At 40.2% G+C, this 20669-nt stretch overlaps 6 protein-coding genes across 11 annotated transcripts; 4 read left to right on the top strand and 2 right to left on the bottom strand.

Annotated features, from left to right (window-relative positions):
* Nucleotides 1-78: 78 nt before the first annotated feature.
* Nucleotides 79-1856, top strand: LOC105701042 (rRNA methyltransferase 3, mitochondrial). Its single transcript, XM_012427453.2, has 3 exons — nucleotides 79-671; nucleotides 744-985; nucleotides 1064-1856. Exons 1-3 carry the CDS (start codon nucleotides 337-339, stop codon nucleotides 1801-1803), a joined length of 1317 nt encoding a protein of 438 aa, XP_012282876.1. The 5' UTR covers nucleotides 79-336; the 3' UTR covers nucleotides 1804-1856.
* Nucleotides 1857-1989: 133 nt separating this feature from the next.
* On the top strand, nucleotides 1990-2950 carry LOC105701043. The gene is made up of 2 exons (XM_012427454.1): nucleotides 1990-2450; nucleotides 2548-2950. Exons 1-2 carry the CDS (start codon nucleotides 2368-2370, stop codon nucleotides 2789-2791), a joined length of 327 nt encoding a protein of 108 aa, XP_012282877.1. The 5' UTR covers nucleotides 1990-2367; the 3' UTR covers nucleotides 2792-2950.
* On the bottom strand, nucleotides 2863-6642 carry LOC105701041 (2-hydroxyacyl-CoA lyase 1). 2 transcript variants are annotated; one of them, XM_012427451.2, is made up of 13 exons: nucleotides 6525-6642; nucleotides 6024-6268; nucleotides 5692-5833; nucleotides 5511-5595; nucleotides 5268-5449; nucleotides 4745-4921; nucleotides 4373-4614; nucleotides 4088-4273; nucleotides 3929-4004; nucleotides 3627-3864; nucleotides 3452-3559; nucleotides 3261-3384; nucleotides 2863-3178 (listed from the first exon to the last, which is right to left on the bottom strand). In XM_012427451.2, exons 2-13 carry the CDS (start codon nucleotides 6069-6071, stop codon nucleotides 3083-3085), a joined length of 1704 nt encoding a protein of 567 aa, XP_012282874.1. In that variant the 5' UTR covers nucleotides 6072-6268; nucleotides 6525-6642; the 3' UTR covers nucleotides 2863-3082. The 2 variants fall into 2 exon arrangements, with proteins under 2 accessions (XP_012282874.1, XP_023290088.1); XM_023434320.1 differs by lacking the exons at nucleotides 5692-5833; nucleotides 6525-6642 and having other exon boundaries at nucleotides 6024-6129.
* Nucleotides 6643-8426: 1784 nt separating this feature from the next.
* On the top strand, nucleotides 8427-13767 carry LOC105701025 (sialin). Its single transcript, XM_012427420.2, has 7 exons — nucleotides 8427-8710; nucleotides 10252-10449; nucleotides 10523-10893; nucleotides 11035-11360; nucleotides 11443-11762; nucleotides 11880-12124; nucleotides 13356-13767. The coding sequence occupies exons 1-7, from the start codon at nucleotides 8677-8679 to the stop codon at nucleotides 13557-13559; spliced, it is 1698 nt and encodes a 565-aa protein (XP_012282843.1). The 5' UTR covers nucleotides 8427-8676; the 3' UTR covers nucleotides 13560-13767.
* Nucleotides 13768-14010: 243 nt separating this feature from the next.
* LOC105701024 (protein claret segregational) lies at nucleotides 14011-16841 on the bottom strand. Of its 2 annotated transcripts, none has more exons than XM_012427419.1 (5): nucleotides 16600-16841; nucleotides 15585-16535; nucleotides 15195-15495; nucleotides 14827-15101; nucleotides 14011-14711 (listed from the first exon to the last, which is right to left on the bottom strand). In XM_012427419.1, the coding sequence occupies exons 2-5, from the start codon at nucleotides 16514-16516 to the stop codon at nucleotides 14294-14296; spliced, it is 1926 nt and encodes a 641-aa protein (XP_012282842.1). In that variant the 5' UTR covers nucleotides 16517-16535; nucleotides 16600-16841; the 3' UTR covers nucleotides 14011-14293. The 2 variants fall into 2 exon arrangements, with proteins under 2 accessions (XP_012282842.1, XP_012282841.1); XM_012427418.1 differs by having other exon boundaries at nucleotides 16617-16841.
* Nucleotides 16842-17109: 268 nt separating this feature from the next.
* LOC105700942 (myeloid leukemia factor) lies at nucleotides 17110-20613 on the top strand. 4 transcript variants are annotated; one of them, XM_012427259.2, is made up of 7 exons: nucleotides 17110-17230; nucleotides 17313-17390; nucleotides 17889-18084; nucleotides 18159-18450; nucleotides 18557-18713; nucleotides 19319-19414; nucleotides 20011-20613. In XM_012427259.2, the coding sequence occupies exons 2-7, from the start codon at nucleotides 17338-17340 to the stop codon at nucleotides 20153-20155; spliced, it is 939 nt and encodes a 312-aa protein (XP_012282682.1). In that variant the 5' UTR covers nucleotides 17110-17230; nucleotides 17313-17337; the 3' UTR covers nucleotides 20156-20613. The 4 variants fall into 4 exon arrangements, with proteins under 4 accessions (XP_012282682.1, XP_023290056.1, XP_012282683.1 ...); XM_012427261.2 differs by adding an exon at nucleotides 19778-19840 and having other exon boundaries at nucleotides 17113-17390; nucleotides 20011-20148; XM_023434288.1 differs by having other exon boundaries at nucleotides 17112-17390.
* The last annotated feature ends 56 nt before the right edge of the window (nucleotides 20614-20669 follow it).

Here is a 20669-nt window from a genome sequence, read left to right as displayed (position 1 = left end):
GAAAAACCACGTGACTCTTGCCACATGGTGGCAACGCTATCTCTGAGAGAACTCCTCAAACTACTAGCAACGCCGCCATCTTTGCTCGGTCACGTGAAATAGGTTATATTAAATGTGCATCGTTTACCGTAGTTTCCTACGCCGGTTTTCAATGAAATCTTTGAATAATCGGAACTGATGAGAAAATAAAGTGTCTGAATGTTTTGCAGAAATTAAAATGTTCTTTCCCTGGAATTAAGACGTCAAAACGAATTGACTTTCACCAGAATCGGTAGAGTAGTGGAATAATGATTGCTTTAAACTTCTGATATCATCATTTCCACATCGATTAAAAATATGAACTGCAAAATATTGTCGTCTGCCGTGCGGCTCTCTGTAAGATATTTCCATGGAGTTCGTTTGTTCCCTGCTCCTCATTCAAGATTATGTGTACAATTGAAAGAATATTCGCAATGGATGCATCGAAGGCCTGCAACCATTATTAATGAAGATGAAATCTTTGAAGATGTCATCGAGGAGCCAACTGATCCAAAGATGATGAAGAAAGCAAGGGCTCCTATTCGTCGTCCTGAGAACAATGAGCAAAAAAAACCAGTAGATAGCAATGCGACACTGGATGAAAATAATGATCCAATATATACAAAATTACAGCCTGAAGATCGTCTAATGTCGTATGTAATTATTCTCCAGAAGAGTTCGAATTAATTTAGTAACATTGTATCAACCATATAATTTCTTTTCAGATCTTTAATGCTGAAAATCAGATCACGTAAACGGAGAACTAAGCAAGACCAAATTATCCTGGAAGGAAAGCGTCTTATTAAAGATGCTTTTGAGGCCGGTTATATCCCTGAAATAATTATTTTCAGTAGAACTCCAGATCTCAAGAGTTTACCGTTACCAAAGGAAGGTGTAAAATTATATAAAATACCTTATCGCTCGATTCAGTTATGGTCCACTTTGGAGACATCGCCTGGTATCATGGGTACTGTCTATACAAATTTTTAATTTTAATTGCTGAGATAGCAGAATGATTAAAAATTAATTGGCTATTTTGATACAGGCATTTTTAAGACTCCTGATGTACATCTGAAAGAGCCATCACCTGAAGCTTTGCCTCTTACAATTATATGCGACAACGTCAGGGAACCTGGTAACCTAGGAACCATTTTGAGATCGGCAGCAGGTGTTGGCTGCGATAAAGTCATCCTAACGAAAGGCTGCGTGGATTTGTGGGAGCCAAAGGTACTTAGAAGCGCAGCAGGTGCCCACTTTCGGATTCCAATTTACAAGTCCCAGGGTTGGAACAACATTGAAACCTTGGTTAGTCAAGGAGACGTATTCATAGCCGACAACAATGTACACTTCAATTCAGAATGTACAGTGACCGACTCCAGTCCTGCCACATCTGAAGATACTAGTTCCAAACCATTGGAACATTCCGACAGTGATTCCGAAAGCGACACCGAAAGCAACTCTATGACCCTTACTTCAGACCAAGATGAGATAAAACCTGAAGAATCCAAATCTGATACTGTTCCAAAAACTTCTTTCAGAGATGCTCTTCCAGTCATTCCATATTTTGCAGCAGATTATACAAAAAATGAAATAATCCTGATTGTCGGAGGAGAAACAGAGGGGCTGAGTAACGAATCCTTTAATCTAGTTAAGAAACATGGCGGGACAAGAGTGAACATCCCCTTGACTAATGGTGTCAACAGCTTAAACACCGCAATGGCTTTAGGGATTGTGGCATTCGAAGTAAAGAGACAGTTCTTAATCTTACAGAAGACGTACTTATAAACATTAGAATTCTTTGTACATGAATGTTAATTATAATTCCCTGGTTTGATTTATACTACAATGACTTTTTATTGACTTTACCATAAAATTAATTGACTAAAAATTATCGTATCATTTGATTTGCAAGACTGGTGGTTCTCGTTTATCATCAGAAAATGTAGCTGTACAAGCCATATTAACCTCAAAGGAGCTTAAATTTATTAAAATTGCGTCCTCGTTACTTGAATTTTTTTTCTCCGTGTATCGTTCTTTTCCCTCATATATAATTCGACACAAAATTTCTTGTCGAATAATTTCACGCGAAGAATATGACATTTTCACCCTAGTGAAAATTACAAAAGTTACTTTTAGCAGTTTCACTAGATCCGAGTTACAAAATCGACCACCTAGGTGTGCCATCTAAACATACTTTGACTCTCTGCTTTACACAAATTCAAGAATGGGGCTGAATGGCGCGCCGTTCAGTAGTAACCTTAAAATAACGAGTATACGAATGGATATTTCTGTTAACTGATTTTTTTACAAGATTGCTAATGTTCATGGCATATTGTTATTTTAACAAAAATGAGTAGCCATCACTCCAACAGTGACATTAAAACGGAGATTCAAAGTACACTGGTGGATATTTACGACCTTGGTTTAAAAATGTAAGATATCTTTTATGAGCTTGATTTTATTATTAGGTTTTAGAACGGAATTAATGAATATTCTTTTTTTTTTATATTTGAATTCTATTACTTATAGACAACGAGAGTTTAATGAGATAAATGAGATCGTTCGAGAAAAAGGAGTCCTAGATGTTGCCGTCAGTAATGCATGCGACACTCTGTCAACAACTGCGGAAAAAATGGGTTTGGACATTGCGAATATTATCCAGAAAGATGACAGTACCAGTGGATTAGATCTGGGAGGATTAAGCCTGGTAACATCTGAAATGATTACTAACAAGCTTCTAAAAGACATTCTGAACCAACCGTTAACGGAGTAAATAAAAAACTGAATATTTGTATATATTGTACTTCTATAGCAATTACCCAAAGTACTTCTGATATGTAAAAATGAGATGAGCATGTAATTTTATATCAACTTACCATTCTTTTTGTAACAATTTGTATAAAATATACTTTTAAAACACTACTATACTAAATATATGTTTACATTTCATTGCTTCATTACCTCACTTAAATTCTCATCGAACTTAATTTTAAATGTACCTTAAAAATTCATATCACCATTGTATAAAAATTTGTAAGTATGATTAACATTAGAGGTACCTTCATTAAAGTTTAGATTCCGTCAGCCAGTTAAACTTTTGCTCCTTGCGATCTGCTTGAGGGTCTATCATGACATTGATTAAGCTTGGTGCATCTATCACCTATTAAAATATTCACCACTGTTATATTTTATTAATTATCAATGACGATGTTTAAGTTTAAAAATTAAGAAAGAAAACCTACAGCAAAAGCAGTTTTAATAGCCTGTTGAATTTCTGGCACGGTTGTACAGAAGTATCCCTTTTGACCGAACATCTCCATCATCTTCTCATAACGTGCTTCAGCTGTAAGTGAATTAGGTGGGGTCCTACAAAAAAAATAGTATGATTTCTTACACTTAATAATAAAAAAAACTTACAACAAAATTTACATACACCTGGCATGGTTCACCACCATCTTGAAGCTCTGTGAATGTCTCCTTGTCGAGGCCACTGTAGATGCCATTGTTATTAATTATGACAATAACAATGGGCAGCTTGTATCTAAAAAAGCCAGGAATTTATTATGATTGGAGGACAACGATTCCAGTCAATTATCAAGTCAACGTACCTGACCATTGTTTCAATTTCCATTCCAGAGAAGCCAAAGGCACTGTCCCCCTCGACACAGAGGACCCTTTTTTTCGGATAATTGTCTTTGCAGTAAAGTGCAGCCGCAATGGCAAATCCTAAACCAACTCCCATGGTGCCAAATGTACCAGCATCTAACCTGTGACGTGGTAGATCATTCAGCAATATTGTACGTCCTATATCCATTGTGTTTGCACCTTCCGAACAAATAATGCAGTCTAAAAAAATAATATACGTTTATTACACTTAGTTATGTGTAATTTAAATGTATCTGAAACGTACCTTTAGGAATAATATCTTGTATATGTTTGAACACTGTGTAGTAATTCAGAGGAACTGACGTATCAGTACACATACGCTATTATAAAATAAAGATCATGTTAAGTCACGAAATTATGAGCTTCTCATAAAGATTCTAAAATTAATTTATCCTAAACTTACATCAACAGATTGCTTGTTTTTCGCCTTTATTGAGGTAATCTCATTCCACCATGGGTTAGTCTTCTTGAAATTGTAGTTGACTTTTCTGAGAATCTGTAATAGTAACTCTACCGTTGGACCTATGTCAGCTTGAATAGCAACTGCCGATGAGACAGAATTGTGCAATTCCTCTGCACAGATATCAACCTTAAATGAAAAATATTAATCTTTAACATTTAAATTTCGTAAATACCAGTATTACAACAGGGAGAACTGTACATTTAAGAAACCCATAGAAATACGCACCTGAATAATTTTGACGTCGTTCCTATATCGCGGGGCTCGTCCAAAATGCAACATCCAATTTAACCTAGCTCCAAGCAGTAGTATAACATCAGATTGTTGTAAGGCAAAGGTCCTTGCACTGGATACACAGCTTTCGTCGGTATCAGGCACGACTCCCTTACCCATCGGAGTCGGAAGGAATGGCAACTCAGTACAACCAATCAATTCGCGAATCTGCTTTTCCGCACGTGCATAAGCAGCGCCTGTTTACAATAATAATCTAGGAATAATTATTTGGACACCTGTAATTTATTTAAGAAATCAAAAGCCTACGGTTGTATTTTGTCGTAACAATCGAACACCCAAAAAAGTGTATCAGAGTTGAAATTATACCTTTTCCAATTATAACTAAAGGTCTCCTTGATTGTAGGAGCAATTTTGCAGCAGTTTCCACCAATTTTAACTGAGGATGAATAATTGGAGGCGAAGGGCAGGGAGCGGCTATTCCAATTTGATCTTCTTCGACCTTCTGTGTTAGTAAAGTCGCCGGTAAATCCAAGTACACGGCTCCTGGAATTTTTATTTAACAATTAGACTGCAAATTAATGAAATGAATTGGAAATATTTTTCCAGGGGGAGGCAATGAGTCCCTCCAAATAGACATTTCCCAGGAGTCCAGTCCTGGTTGGGACTTCCCTTGAAGGTCGTAAAATGTACCTGAAATTTATGAGGGTAAGTCCCTCAATACTGCCCCCCATTGCTGCTAATCTTTAATACCCTATGGAAATGCAGGGACACAATACTATTCAGAGTTTTCCATGGAAGGTCAGTCCTGTTACCTTCCCAAGTTTCAAAATCATTAAAGAATACTTTCATTAAAATATTTATTAAAACACAATAAATTAAACAATCCTACCAGGTCGTCCATAAGTGGAGAGCCTCACAGCTTTCTCCACATGCATTGGTATGAGGTTGGCCGAGGGTGGCCTCGCTGCATACTTGCAAAAGGGTCGACTAGCTTCTACCTGTGGCCATTCTTGAAATCCTCCAATACCCTCATGATCCTCAGGGCAGGATCCACCCAGCACTAACACTGGCCTGTTAAAAAGTTTAAATGAAAATTATACACACTAAAATTAACAGAGATTTTTAAACATACCAGCAATTTATCTGCGCATTCGCCATTCCACCGATGACATGAAGTAACCCAGGTCCAGAGACACAGAGAACCACCGCAGGTTTTCCTATTAACAACATTACAGAATGAAATTAATGAACGGTTTTGTTTCTAGAAAAAAAAAAAACTACACAACGATCGCAAGGTCTCGACGGATGCACACCTGTCAAATATCCATAACCTTGAGCAGCATAGCAGGCTGCTTGTTCATTTCTAAAACCTAGATACTGGAGGCCAACAGCTTGCATTGATAATGCCAATTCTATTACAGGGTGTCCCATTATTCCGAATACATAAGTAAGGCCCTGGTATTTAATAGAGAAACAAGAAAGACAATGCAATTATTATGCAGTCCAAGTACCAATTATTGTACCTGATTTCGAATTCAAGTGACATAGTGTCATGTCATTCTTTCATTAAAAAATTAAAAATAATTACTACGAGATGTTCAGATATAACCTCTTCGACGAACGTAGAATGAACTTTCCAAATTACCTGATGTTTCAAGGCCTCTGCCACTATTTGATTGCCGTCCTTTGCCATCGTTACTCCGTCTTGCAATGATGCAGTGCAGTTGTTAGTTACTACTTCATCGTTTTAAATGCTTAAACGATAAGACGATACGCAAGAAGTGTCAAGGCCGCTGTCATCCGCCATTTTCGAAGTTGCACAACACTGCGTAATGCGGCGCTTCGAGTCGTGGCGCGGAATTTAAATTCGCTGAATCGCGAAGTTTTCACCTGCGGAATTTAATTTATAAAACGAGGTTCAAATAGTTACTGTCTCGACTAGGCATTTCATCGAGGGCAGGAGCGGAACTTTCCTCTGGCAGAGGAGAAAACAAAATTTCAATGGAACAGGGAATTTGAATCCCTTGTCTCCTTTTATTGTCGCCGAGGGCTTTAAATAGCCCCGCACCTTTTCCAAAATTCAAGTTTATGGTTCTCAGTAGAACTCTCACAGGATAATCCCCAAGGCGACACTTTATTAGCTTACCTGGAGTTAATTCCAGGTGAGTCTGCAGTCTCGCCATTGACAGGATTAAGTTGAAAACGCATTATTAGCAGAAGGGACGGAATCCGCGAGCGACCAGGAAAGTCGCGATTATCGTTAAGTCGACAAACACAAATCAAGTCGATTATTTCGATTTCTCCTCTGCACCTCGGACTCTTCCTTCCTACGCATAAATAAATTTCAAGAATGACGGATAAGTTTCGGTGACTTATAAACAAATGACTGCTTGCTAACGTGCAATTTTCTTACAACGTATGTTTACGCGTCTTTTAACAATTGCAAAATTTATGCGCAATAACGAGCTCGAAAAAACGTTCCAAACTTCGTCCAGGTGACGAGCATGCACTTGCAATAAATTTACGAGCATATCGCGGGACGATAAAATTGCCATAAATTATTTTACTGCTACTGTTTGACCATCGCCTTTATAGCAGAATTATGCTCCAGCGTGGCTGAAAAGTCCCGAGCAGAAATACCAGCCGAGTTTAAACGACTAAGAAGAAAAATCGTCCTCCGTTTCTTACAATTTTTCTTACAATTTCCTATCGACTTTTTACAAATTCCCGTATTTCCCGCAGGACGAGCAGCGCATGGCTTTGACTACAAATTGCGTTTATTTATAAATGATCCCAAATGATAGGCCTCACGCTCGGCTCCGTAATCCAAGGTTAATTTATTGCAATCGGACCTGTGTGCGGCCAGATAGATCGGGAAATGCGCGTTTCCACGTTATTGCCGATATACCGATCGATCGAGCTCTCTGTTACGAGCGATATCGCCTAAGGTATTTTACTAACATTACGCGTAACAATGTACACGAGGTACGGAGTCTGCTCTTGACCATTGTTGCCTCAAATGAGACAGGAAGCCGAGCCCTCGTTGCGCCGGCAATTGAACCTCGCAAAAAAATCAACGTCCCTTCTAACGATTAATATCATTAACAATTAATTGTCGCTGTCGATAAATTCGACAAATCGGGAATCGAGCGAGAGAGTACGTACAATTTCAACTACGCCGGGGTACTGTTATTAACGTTGCTTCTCGCGAACTAAACGGAAAGATTTTCGGCCGCAATAATCCTGCAATGGTCGCCGAAGCTTACCTTCCGGGCAGCAAAGCATCGACAATGAGGGGATCTTATTGTTCCCTCGAAATTAACGATTCCCGGAAAGGTTTCGAGCAGTTCTGAAAGCGCGTGCAGGTAGAGTTTGTTATATTTCCCGGGCCAGGGTCGGCCTGGAGGATTACGTGGGATTCTCTGAAGACCCGGAGGAAAACCTGAGGCATACCTGACGAGGTCGCGTTTTCCCCAAAATGTCGAGTTCCCCTTTCTCTCGAATCTCCACTTAAACTGCGAAACTTTTCCTGCGCGAAATTAAACGTATCGCCAAGGTAAGACAAAAAAATGTCTACAGTCGTTCCTCATTTTTTAACGCACACCGGGCTAAGGCAGGACCGCTAGCAAAATATTTATCGTTTCCTGCACCGCAAACGGGGACATATTTTGTAAACGTAATGCCGCGTTGCGCAAAGATGCGCATACTTAGCGACTCGTCTTACGAGCAGACATCGATGAACGCTCAAATCGATAATTTTCCTCGAGGAAATCCATTTGTTTAGATTACCTCTTCGATCCTTTATCGGGAAATTCATCGATTTGAGTTAATGAACAGTGGCTGGCTTAATTGCAAGGAAGACAATTTACGCTAGTACAGTGAATTTTCGGAATCATTTGCGAATCGGGCGAGATTATATGGACGAGCTTATTATATTCCTCTAAGAACGGAGGTCTTCGCAGGTCAGATTTACAGTTACTTTCTGGCCGAACCGCCCTGGCCCACCCTCGACCGAAATGGTCAATTTCCAGGATTTTCCCGATTTCCCCCTACCCTCGGCGCTTCCACCTCTGCTGGTTTGCAGGGCATAAATAGCTGGGACCCGCTGGCCATTTTCATCAGTCCTTTTCGTCTGTCATCGGTGACTTGTGCGTGGACATTTTCCGGCTCGTGTACGCCAGATACTTCAAGTGCCAGTGGAACGCGATTTTCTAAACTCGGAGACTTCAACGCCTTGGAGATGCTGAGAGGTGAGGAGAGTCAGCGGATCATCGCCTGAATCCCAGACCTGGTGCAGGATGCGGAAAAATTCATATTGGAAGCTGTGTCCACGTAAGTGTCTCCAATATTTCATGTCTCGGGCTGTAAAGAATTTCCAAAATTGTTAATAACTATCGAGCCTCGGTGAAGAACTTGATACTCGGGATTTAAAAATATTTTTCACACTCACTCTGAAATCCTGCTTGAAAATCCGTTTCGTGTCAGAGCCAAGGGATGTCGAGTGAGGAGTTGCATTCGCTGGTCTCGTATAAAATCTAGAAAAGACATTAATTGTTAAGATTTTTTTTTATTGATTTTTCGGATTTAAAATCATCATTGAAACTCAATTTGAAATCCTGTCTCGAGGGTAGATCAGGAAACGTCGAGCGAGAAACTGAACTTATCGGTAACTCGATTATCTTAGAAGCTCTAAAAAAGAAATAACAGATTGTCTTACAGCTTCTGTCGAGTACTCGGTAACAAGCGAAATTCAATAGTTGGCATATTAAATTTAATCATTAAAGAAGCTGGTTCTTATTAAACAGACATTCACTGGGTTCGTTATTCCGATGTCACGTGCTAATCGTTCATTAAGATTTCTCCAAAATATCAAATTAACTTGGCTCTTATCGGCCGTTGTCGGGACCGACTCCCGTTTTTCCTCTCAAATCTCTCCAGACTCTTGCAAGAGTCGCAAGCTCGTTCAGTGCAATTGTTGCATCTCTAAAAAGGAGAATAAACTTACGCCGGCCGCGTAATAAATAAATTAATTAATCAATACCTATTCGGAATTATGATTTATCCTGTAATTCAAGGCGACGATTGATTCGCGTAAAATGAACGTCCATCAGGGAACTGTATAAATCATTGGAGAAATAAAGAAAAAATTGTAAATTTATAATGGATAGAATTCGAAGGCGAAGAGAGGGATATTCGGAGATCGAGGAAAATCCCCAAAGAAAATCGTATCTCGGACCAAGTAAGTCTGCAAAAAGCAATTACGGCATGCGGCTATCTAACTACCTAATCATTTGATCGTAACTCTGACTCGATCGTATTTAATTATTAATTATTGCTGGAAAGATGTGAAGTAACGTGGGGATCCGAGGAATATCCCGGAATAAATCGTAATTAGCGTGTTTCGACAGTGAGTGAGTCGAGTGATCCCAGACGTAGGAATGTCAATTTGTCTCTCGATGTCAAAGCCGGATTTCTCAATGATTTTCCGCCAGATTTGATTATCATTTTTTCCATCGACCGACGTCCGCATCGCGGAAACGGATCTCCCCTTTGAATATGGCGATGGATTTATTTTGGAGATCACTACGTAAATTTTCCCGGATTTTTCCGTGTACTTAATTTAATATAGAAAATTCCTAACCCAGATAGAATAAATTCCAGCACATTGCACAAAGTGGTCGGAGCAGGAATGAATTTTAATTAAACATACTATCCGATTTGTCGAATATTAATTAATTGGGAGAGCGCATCTCTTAGTAAAATAAATCCTGAATAAATTAAAAATCGTAGAAACGGTTGTAAAGATCGCTGAAAAATGTAGTCAAACGTTGTCGGTTAATTATTAATAACAAAAATGTATTGGGCGATCTCAGGATGGATCCCGACGCGGGCTCTCATCGCCTTGATGTGCTTCACCAACACATGGACGAGCTACATGTGTCGGTTGCAAATGCCCATTTTGGCAGTGCCCATGATAAACATAACTGGCAGTAGCGACGTATCGGGAGCGTGCACTTCTGACACTGAAAAGCTGTTGAAATCCGCGAATGGATCGGGAAACGCGCATCACGGTAATTTCTTTCTTATAAATAATATCTAGTCTATCGAATCCGTATGATTAAAAATAAATATAAATGAAAACAGGTCAAAAACGCTCAGTCTGGCTCAATCCGGAGAGCTACACGGACGATTGGCTGATAGAGGACTACAGTCATGCCGTCTACCGGCGCGCGGTGGAGGAAAACGGAACCACCATCCAGGACGGGACCACGGAGAGTCTCGCCGACGAAACTCGTGGTTCCCGATCCCGAAGAGGGATTCGCCTATTTTCTGGAGAGCCTTTTGACTGGTCTCCGACAATTCGAGGACAGTTGTTGGCCGCGTACAGCTATGGCAACGTGCCTGGTAATTTCATAGGAGGAGTTATCGCCTTAAAGTTCGGGCCTCGCTCATCGGTGTTCTGGACGGCGCTGGTGGCTGCTGTGATCTCGCTTTTCAGCCCTTTGATCGCACAGGTAAAAACGTGCACCAGCCGACGATGAAATTATACTTCCTGAAAGCACATAGAACGTCTTCAATTTATAGTACTTGTATTATATTTTTCATTTGTATATTTTGACACTTACGGGGTAGAAACGACTAAAATACTGCTGCAGATCCACTGGGGCGCCCTCCTGTTCACAAGGGTGATCGTCGGCTTCACAGGGGGTATAACTTTTCCCGCTTGTCACACCCTGGTCGCCAAATGGGCGCCGCCAGAGGAAAGAGGCAGATTCATCTGGTCGCTCTTAGGCGGGACATTTGGCACGATTTTTACCTACCCCATGGTCGCCGGCATAGCGGAGTCCATTAACTGGGAGATGGGTTGGTACCTGCCCTCCATCTTGATGCTCATTTGGATAGTCTTCTGGATGCTGCTCGCCTACGACTCCCCGGAGGAACACCCTGGCATTACCGACGAGGAGAAACAGTACATTCTATCGTGAGTCACGAGTGAAAAAAAACGCAAAGTTAGAAGATCCGAGGTAGGAGCTCCAGGGTGGTTGAAAGTCCAACTCTTGCAGATCGCAAGCTGGAATCGTTAAGTGGAAGAAGCCGAGCTTGAAGGAGACTCCGATACTGAAGATCTGCACCTCGATACCGTTCATCAGTCTCGTGATCTGCCACTTTGGAAACCTGTTCCTCCTCATGTTCTATCAGTACTCGATGATGTTGTACTTGACGAAAGCTCTGGGCTTCCAACTTACCAAAGGTGGATTCCTGGCTTCCCTGCCGTGGTTCGCCAGGATCCTGTTCGGCTTCTTCTTCAGCTGGGCTGGGGACAGGATTAAGAAAAAACAGCTGATGTCCATCGCTATGCTGCGGAAAGGCGCCGCGATATTCTGTAAGATCCTTGGGGTGGAGGAGTACTTTAAATTGGAGCGTTGTCCGAAAATTTACTCTAAAAAATTACAAAGGAATGTAATTCACGTTGATTCAAGAATCTGACTAATTTTTACAGCTCACCTGATACCTGGGGTATGCCTGATAATTGTGGGATATCTAGGATGCTCGTTCATTGGAGCAAACGTCTTCTTGTTCCTGGCGCTGGGGTTCAACGGGGCTGCCGCCATCGGCAACTTGGCGAACAATCAGGACCTTGCACCGAATTACGCAGGATTCCTCTATGGGATCATGAACACCATCGGGTGTTTCGCCGGAATAATTATTCCCCCTATGGTCGAAGCCATAGCCGGGCAATACGGAGTAAGTACCTCAATGAATACGTGGCTTTTCCTAGCTTGTTGGAATTTCACTCGCTTCCTAAACATTACAAAGAAATTAATTCATGAAGGACACTCTAATAAAAAAAAAATATATATCTTGGGTAAGTTCCATGTCCATGAATTTTCAGCATCATTTCAGCTTCAATGCCAGAACTCTGCACCGCCTTTTGCACTTCGAAAGCACTCCCAAAGCCTTAGTTCGACCCGTCCTATGTTGTTTAATTCATAGTACGGGCAGTACTGAGGGATTGTGGTTGCTGTACATCGATCAGCTTTACTCATCAATTTTCGCTTAGACTAAGTGCTTGACTAATCATTTTATATTCATAAATAACTGCTTGATCGGCGAATGTCGTCTCGGACTTAACAATTTTTGGAATCGCGCGGTTTCAAAGTGTTAGGTAACTCGCGTGGAAAGTATGTATCTTTATCTTCCCTGAAAAACGCGGAATAATGTTACGTGAGCTTTTATTACTTCCGGATCATGCATGGCCAATGTCGCGACGCGTATGTCTGAAGATTGCCGGATAACCGGAAAATGATGCGCTTCCGGACGCTGTCAACAATAATTGGCAGCGTCCAATTTTTGGCGAACAATGGCTTACAATTATTTCAGAATTCCGTGTAACATTATCACAAGAATTTGATCCTTGACTGATACACTTCTTGGAATGTACTTAACGGCTAACTGCGTTTTTAGGATCTAACTAATGAACGTTGGGGTTTCATTCGGAGATGAAATTTATGTAATATTTTATCGTGACTTTAAAATAATTTTGGCATATTTGACAAAGGCAATGAATAATTTCGCCTCCGATTGACCGCAATTACCGCCACCACGGAGATCTAGCAAATAAGCATAGAATTTATGTCATCGATGCCGATCATCATTACGCACGCAAAGCTTTGGTGTTTGTTGCTAGTGGGTACGTCTTGTTTCTATATTGTATACAATTTATAGTACGAGAAGTACCCACAAGTTACATCACCTGCCTCGAGCACGCATATCACCGCAACGCTTTTTTCCTGCTTCGAATAACATTTTTCCTGCATCAAAAGTGCCTTATCCTGCTGCTGCTTCAACGGGATGTAACCTGAAATGCATATCAACTTATTCCTAGGTAAACTAAAACTCAGATTGGAATCTAAAATTATGGCAATAAATACTTGGAGGTAATATTAGTTGTTACAATAATTTCTTGGCATTCCAGAATCCCATCGAGAAGTGGCAGATTGTGTTTTGGATAGGTGCCTGCGTAACCATTGCCACCATGGTCATTTTCTTCATCGGTGGTAGTGGAAAGGTGCAACCATGGAACGACACCTATGCACCAGATACTGTTGCTGCCGAAGGAGCTGAAGCTGAAGGCGCGAACGCAGAATCTGAAAAAGCTCAAGAAACGGAAACAGCTTAGAATGTATCGATGACTGACGTATTTTAAACAACTATTTTTAGCGACATTTCATTTGCAAAACGGAACGAAGCATATTGGCTTTGGGAACGAAAAACCTCAACAAAACGAGGTGCTCGTTCGGTTAACAAAGGCAACGAAATCATTTCGACAAATTGTAGTCAACAAGGATGACATTCCTTTATCGTATAATAAATTTTATAGAAAATTATAACACGTTTTTGTGTTTCATTCCCCTAATTGGCGTAATAGTACAGCAACAAGCAAACGTGTTATAACATACGATTTTTAATCAAATCGTTGTCCATTTGGTTTATTTTTACATATACAAAATTTAACTGCTTCCAAAATTTTTTTAAGTTATACAAAATGACGCACGATCACATGTTCTATTCGTAACAAAAGTTAGAACCTGTACGTCAGCAGCACTTTTATAAGTTAATCTGTTATATCCACGTTTACTGCATATGCTTTCTGGTTTTGTAAAAAAACCGTAGTAAGGCTAATCATTGAATACGGAAATTAAATGCTTTAATTCTATCAAAGGTTGGGAAATTAGGAGATTAATTTATACGCAGTATTAAATTATTACTCTCGTTATCATAGCACTAAAGTTGTACAAAAACGTTGATAGCTGGTAAAGTTCCGTAACGAGGTAAAATCAACCACCTCGTATGTCCTAAAAAATATTTTAAAATTCATTCGAGGCAGACACGTGAATTCTATTTTTTTGTTTTTTAATCCTTATGTAAAATGGTTCGCGTTCGTCTGACGTTTCCTATTCTACAACTGTTAACATTGCTAGCGAATCGAAGAGAATTCAGAGTTTCATTGTAGCACTCTGAAAGCGGAGAGATGTTCAACAACATCAAAGTCTTCGAGTTGCCACCAAGCGATGGCATCAACAGGTGGGTTAGCTTGGAGTTTCTGTAAGGCACATGGTCCTGCTTTTTTAAGAGCGCCAGGATTACGTTCCCTAGATTGGCAAGGGAGCGATTGATGTTCTTCGTTTCCACTGTTCTGGCAGCTTCCTCGGTTTTCAGCCTTTCAGAACCAGCTAGATCTACCAAGTTGAGACTGCCGATACAGGTCTCCTGTTTCCTTTGATGAGTGCCTATCAAACGAATCCGTGCAACCGAATGTGATCGGGACGATCTGAAATTAAATATAAAGTATTCGTTAACTTTTTTATTTGTTCAAGTTAACAAAAGAGTGCTATCAATTTATGCGGTTCATTTCCATATATTCCTTGATCATAAGTGATACATACCTTTCATTGGATGATGTAGCTGCAACTGCTCGATTACGCTGAGCAATTATCAAGAATTCTTGAAGCTCTTCGGGACTTTGAATCTCTTCGACTTTAAGATTGCTTACGTAAAGTTCGGATCCTTTGTTGTCGACCATTCGGATTTCGTGAGTCTTTAGTTGAGAGTCCAATAGGTCAACGATATGCTCATTGTAAATTTCTAGGAAACTAGCCTCAATTTTGTACTCCCACCCAAGAAGCTCCAATTGCTTCATCTCCTTGAAAATGTGTCTCACCTGCAAAGTTGTTAATTTATAATAATTTATATTTTGTAAAAAAAAAAAATAGCTTCCATATACAGTATCACCTAAATTTCACAAGTTACTCACCGTTCTTGGAATCATGCCTTCGGTGTCCATTGATTCTGAAAGACCCTCCATAGTGTAGGTCTTCCCAGAACCTGTCTGCCCATAGGCAAAGACACACACGTTGTAGCCCTCGAGTGCAGATTGCACAAGTAAGGATAATTCCTCAAAGATATCTGCCTGCGAAGCATTTGGTGAAAAAACCTTGTCGAAGGTAAACTCTTGACGAGTTCCTCTCACTTTTCCCCCAACTGCTGGCGTGTCCGGAACGTCCCCTCGCCCAACTTCTATTGTGCACTCGTCCAGATAATTAATGGAGCATAATCTGCAAGAATAAAAATAAAACATCGAGTACAATGAGCTCTAAAAAATTCAGAAGTGTTAAAAAAAATAAGGAATTTAATCTTTACTCACGTTTTGGAGAGTTCATTAGAAATCCTTGGTCGAACCCGACAAAACACCCTAATATTTCCTTTTAGCTCCTGCATAGCATTGTGGAGCACCCTGCGTTCTTTATCCATGCTATATACCAAATTCTGGAGTTCATCTTTATCTCTGGTTAATACGAAGTTCTTATTTTTCTGTTCCTCCAGATCAGTCTTTAAAGTTTCTACCTCATAACTATTCCGAGATATTATTTCCTCCTGCTCTTTGCACTTGTCCTGGTAGCTCTTCAGCCTTACAGTTGTATCCTGAAGATTCTCTTCGGTATTTCTCAGCCTCACGTTCAACTCTTCATTTTTTTCTTTTATTTCTGCTGTCTCTGCCTTCAATAAATCCAAGCTCTTAATCAATTCACAGTTCTCTGTTCCTAGCTTCTCCAATTTTAGTCTGCTGGTGGTCTCTTTCTCCGACAGCTCACTGACAACCTCTTCGAGCTCTTTATTTCTAGACGACAAATGCTTAACCTTTTCCTTATAATCTGTCACTTCATTCTCAGCATAAGCCACTCGACCTTTTAGATCCCACTTACTAGGCTTAGGAACTATGGGTTTGTTATTTTCGATGTTGGCCTGCAACTTTGTGGTTTCTCGAACAAGTTTAGGCTTTGTAGTCTCTCGGAGATTAGGCCGTTTAGTCACACCGACAGAAACGGTAGTAGCAGGTCTCTTCGCTGCCACTTTTATGTTGGAAACTGATCGGGCAATGTTTGCAGAAGTCTTTGCTCTTGTAAAAGCTGGTTTTGCAGCAAGTTCAACCTCATTTAGTACTTTTGTGGACTTACTTTGCACATTGTTTTTCGTTCCACCTCCTAAGGTACTCTCACCTGCACTTACGTTATTTGCACTAGCTGCTTTTCTTAAGCCAAATTTTGGCTTTGGTAAACGAGACTCCATGTCTTCCATTTATGTGTCTCTTTTATCCCTACACCATAAAAAATATATGAAGATATAATTAAATATTACAATACCGTAGAAGAAGAGATTACCGTGGAAAGTGGATTACTTGAATTATTGAAGATGCCCTGACGGTTGTTCCTGATTCAGTTCATCCAAAGGAATCAGTCTAGGTCATACAGCCAGACCAGTAAACGCGATAAAACAATACAGGGAGCCTTCGATTTTCTTGAAACAGCTCCTCTTGCCACTTTTCTGAAATTTGTCTTCAAATTCTTCGATATATTTTGGTCTAACTTCTTCAAAAACGCGTTGGAGCCTACAGGCTCAAACATGTCCTAACCGGTAAGCCGAAATAAATTTGAAATTGAAAGAGTAAGCCGTGAGCCAATCAGAGTGCAGCATTTGACCACGGAGTCAAAGCAGGTAGATAGAAGGTGACCTCACTTCAAATTTCGTGATACGTAGTGACGTTCCAACGGAAATGGCCGCCGACCAATCAGAGTGTGTTATGTGCGTGTTCCAGTGGAAATAACATCAACCAATCCGCGCGTTGGACGGTAACCACGTGGTCATTTAGAAACACGATCCGTTCGTGGTCCGCGTTCGCTAATATTCGTTGACTTTTCCCATCTTCTAGACTGTTCTATCCCGTCTTGTGAAGCGAACGAACAAGGAGACGGAAATTTAGTTGTTTCTGTAACAAACGACCGCTGGAGCGCCGTAAGTTGTGGTGAAACCTAACCAGGATTACTCAGATCCCCTCCTGCTTGTTCTACAACATTCTACAAGGACAAATTCGTAGGTTTTGAAAACCTACCGTCTCCAATATGTCACTGTTTGGCTCGCTTGTTGGCGATTTTGAGGATGACCCTATATTCGGGTATGTTCACTGCAGAATACAGAACTCAGTTTTTTGTTTACGCTGATGTATAAATTTCAACTGTTATTGGCTTTTATTGTCCTTTGATTCAACTTCATCTGAGATCCTCGAGATTGATTGATTTTTCTAATTTACTCGTTGAAAGCGTTGGAATGTTTCCAGTTTGGTGGCATCGGGAGAGATCATTATTTACTAAGCTATCCTTAAAGCAATGAACGATGTGTGTTTACTCCTTGAACTATATTTTTAATTGTCACATTTTTAAATTATATGCATGTATATACCTGGTTGTATCCATGGAAACTTCTCCCGATGTTCAACTTTTAATAACACTCTCTAGAATTATTCTAAATCGGAGTCTCGTTAAGCTTAGAATGGCCCACTTGATGGTCAATAATGTAAATGATAAAATTATAAATTAAGAACTCCTTAAATGGGTGAACAAAAATATTTATTGCGTTAAAGGATAAAATCAAAATCTAATGTTCTACTCGACAGGTCCCACATGCGATCCATGAGACATATGAACACCATGATGAATTCACTCTTCAGTGACCCCTTCGGCATGATGGGCCCACCCGCTATCACTGATTACTGTCAACAAAATGGTACTTCTCAGGGTGACCTCCAAATGATGCCATTTAGATTCCCACCTGTTCCCTCATTTAATATGAGCCGCATTTTTACTGATCTTGTAAGTCAACGGTATCAAAAAAATTTATTTTATATTTAAAATTGGTATTACTTATGATCTCACATGATTCGCAGAATAATATGGCCCCAAACGATGGAAACTGTCATTCTTTCATGACTAGCTCGATGATGACTATGACCAGTGGACCAGACGGACGTCCTCAGGTGTACCAGGTATCGAAATCCACCAGAACTGCACCTGGTGGTGTTAAGGAGACAAAGAAAACCGTTTGCGATTCTCGCACTGGCACGAAGAAGATGGCTATTGGCCATCACATTGGTGATAGAGGTCATATTCTTGAGAGAGAACAGAATTATCACAATGGGGATGAAGAGGAACGTCAGGAATTTATTAATCTTGATGAAGGTATATTCACAGTGCATTTATTTTCTATAGAACACATGGTATCAAGGCAGTCTACTGATGAAGCGAAACTATTTCCATGTATTTATTTCTTTGTTTTAATATTCAGAGGAAGCTGATTCTTTCAACAAGGAATGGCAGACGAAGACTCGACGGCAGATAGGCTCCCTTGGAGTAACCAATTATAGCAGCCAAAATTTGTCAAACAATAGAGGTACTCAAGACCACGGCAGACTGGCATTGCCAGCACCGGTGACAACAACAAGGTCTGTTCATTAATTTTACAGTAATTTTAAGGATTATAAAAAAATCAGTAGACAAATCTGGTATGGTCTTCTGCATCAACCACTTGTAGCAACTTTTAGAGGTCCAAGCATTACCGCTTCTGCTAAAAGTTTGACACAATTCTAACCACAACTTTTTTCTTTAACCTAAAAAAATCTGATCTTAGTGTCCGATATAGTAGCAAAAGGAAATAGACGTATTTAAACACAATGTTGAAAAAAAGGGACTCAGTATTACAAGGTTTTATTAAAAGCATGAGTTTGCATGTAATCACAAGTAAAAACGTTGTAATTTATTAGATACAAGAAGAAGCCTGGAAAATCTCATAGATTGATTGATTGGAGCAAGTAGAAGGATCTAGCACGATGTTGCCCCTGTTCATATCCCGATTTGATCTGAGACCTTGTAAAATTTACCGTTAAATCGCATCACAATAAAAGCCTACGCGATTTCATTATTTGTTCTAAATAATTTTTATACTCGTTTTTTTTTTTTTTTCATGATTTAATTGCCTTTTCACATTAGTTTCCTTTTTTTCTTTTCACGTTGTCGGGCTGCTTGTGGTTCGTTGGTTGTGCTTTCGTAGTCGGCAATCTAGTCACCCAAGGTGGGCCCCTTCTCCAAGGCGAAGCATAAAATCCTCCGTTCCTTCCAAAACCTGCAACTCCAGCTCAGTTTCTCGGTAAGTGTAATGCTTGCATGCCCCAGCTTTTGTATATAATTTATCCAAGTTAGGCGAAACCGACGGCTAAACGCAGCTTTAGATGAACTGCCTTAAGCTACAGGATAAATGAAATATAAAAAGGGTTTTTTTGTATCATAAAATTAACCTGTGTGGCACTGTATCATTAATTTGTCAAGACAAAGGTTACTTTTAGGAAACTTGATGTCTTTCGCAAGTACATCCGCATCTTATACAAAGCTATACCAAGTTTTGTGGTATAACGCGTAGAGATGAACAGAACAAGTGTCGAATAGTTTCGCTTGATAGGATGAAAAGAGTATCGTGACATCAGATATGGAATATCCGTCTTATGTCTTGCAGGTACAGCCGCAAATATTAATAAGTTTTAAAAAGCGTAGTAGACGCCGGTGACGCTTATGCAACGTAAGTACGTTGCGTTACATCCCTGTTTATTAACTAGCCGAGCTAAGTTCACCCTAACGTAGGAAAATAATATGTACGATTGATTTTTCACGTCCAGTTTTGGTCGCTTTGGAATTCTCATTTGCGAGGCAAACGGTACGATTTTAATACAGAAGTCGCGTGTCTTTCAGCTCCTCTTCTTCGAAGCCTCGAGCGAGCCCCACGGCGAAGGCGGAAGTCACGGCGACGGCCACTTCCGGGAGCAGAAAGCGCGAACACACACCGGAACCGGAAGCGAGCACCAAACGGCACGTGGCGCCCCGCAGTGACGATTGAGAGGATCGCTAAAGAACCGCGCAATGTAGTCTGCTTCGTCTTATAACCGTATAAAACTAACAGACTGCGTTGTTAACCTCTCTCGAGGTAACCTCAAACCTCGAGAATTATGTGTCAACATAAATCAACTATGTGGAATTATTGAGACCGCCACAGTTTACTTCATGGTGAGTCTCCTTCGAGCTCTTGAATAGGTCTCGGAAATACTTTTAGTTCGATTGATTACTAACAAACGGCGAGTTCCAGAATGTGGTATGCAAATTTCTTAACCTTTCACATTTCACTCGGATCTCGCCGTTTATAACCATTTCACGACTACGACACGGAGGTCTGTCGTTACGTATTTATCTCGAATTATCTCGATGTAAAATATTCATGGTATTTAAGCGTAGATATAGCGACAAGTCGTTTAGCGTACAATGTAACTTGGAATACCTGGAACCTTCTTTTGTCCTTTTCTTTCTTCCAGTAGTATTCTTATTTTTAATGGGTAAACGCGTAAACAAAGGATATT

Source organism: Orussus abietinus, unplaced genomic scaffold (assembly GCF_000612105.2).
Source record: "Orussus abietinus isolate OABI.00-Male unplaced genomic scaffold, Oabi_2.0 scaffold9, whole genome shotgun sequence".
Taxonomy (NCBI): Eukaryota; Metazoa; Arthropoda; class Insecta; order Hymenoptera; family Orussidae; genus Orussus; species Orussus abietinus.
The sequence above is the reverse complement of the archived record's forward strand: the minus strand, read 5'-3'. Positions and strand labels throughout refer to the sequence as shown.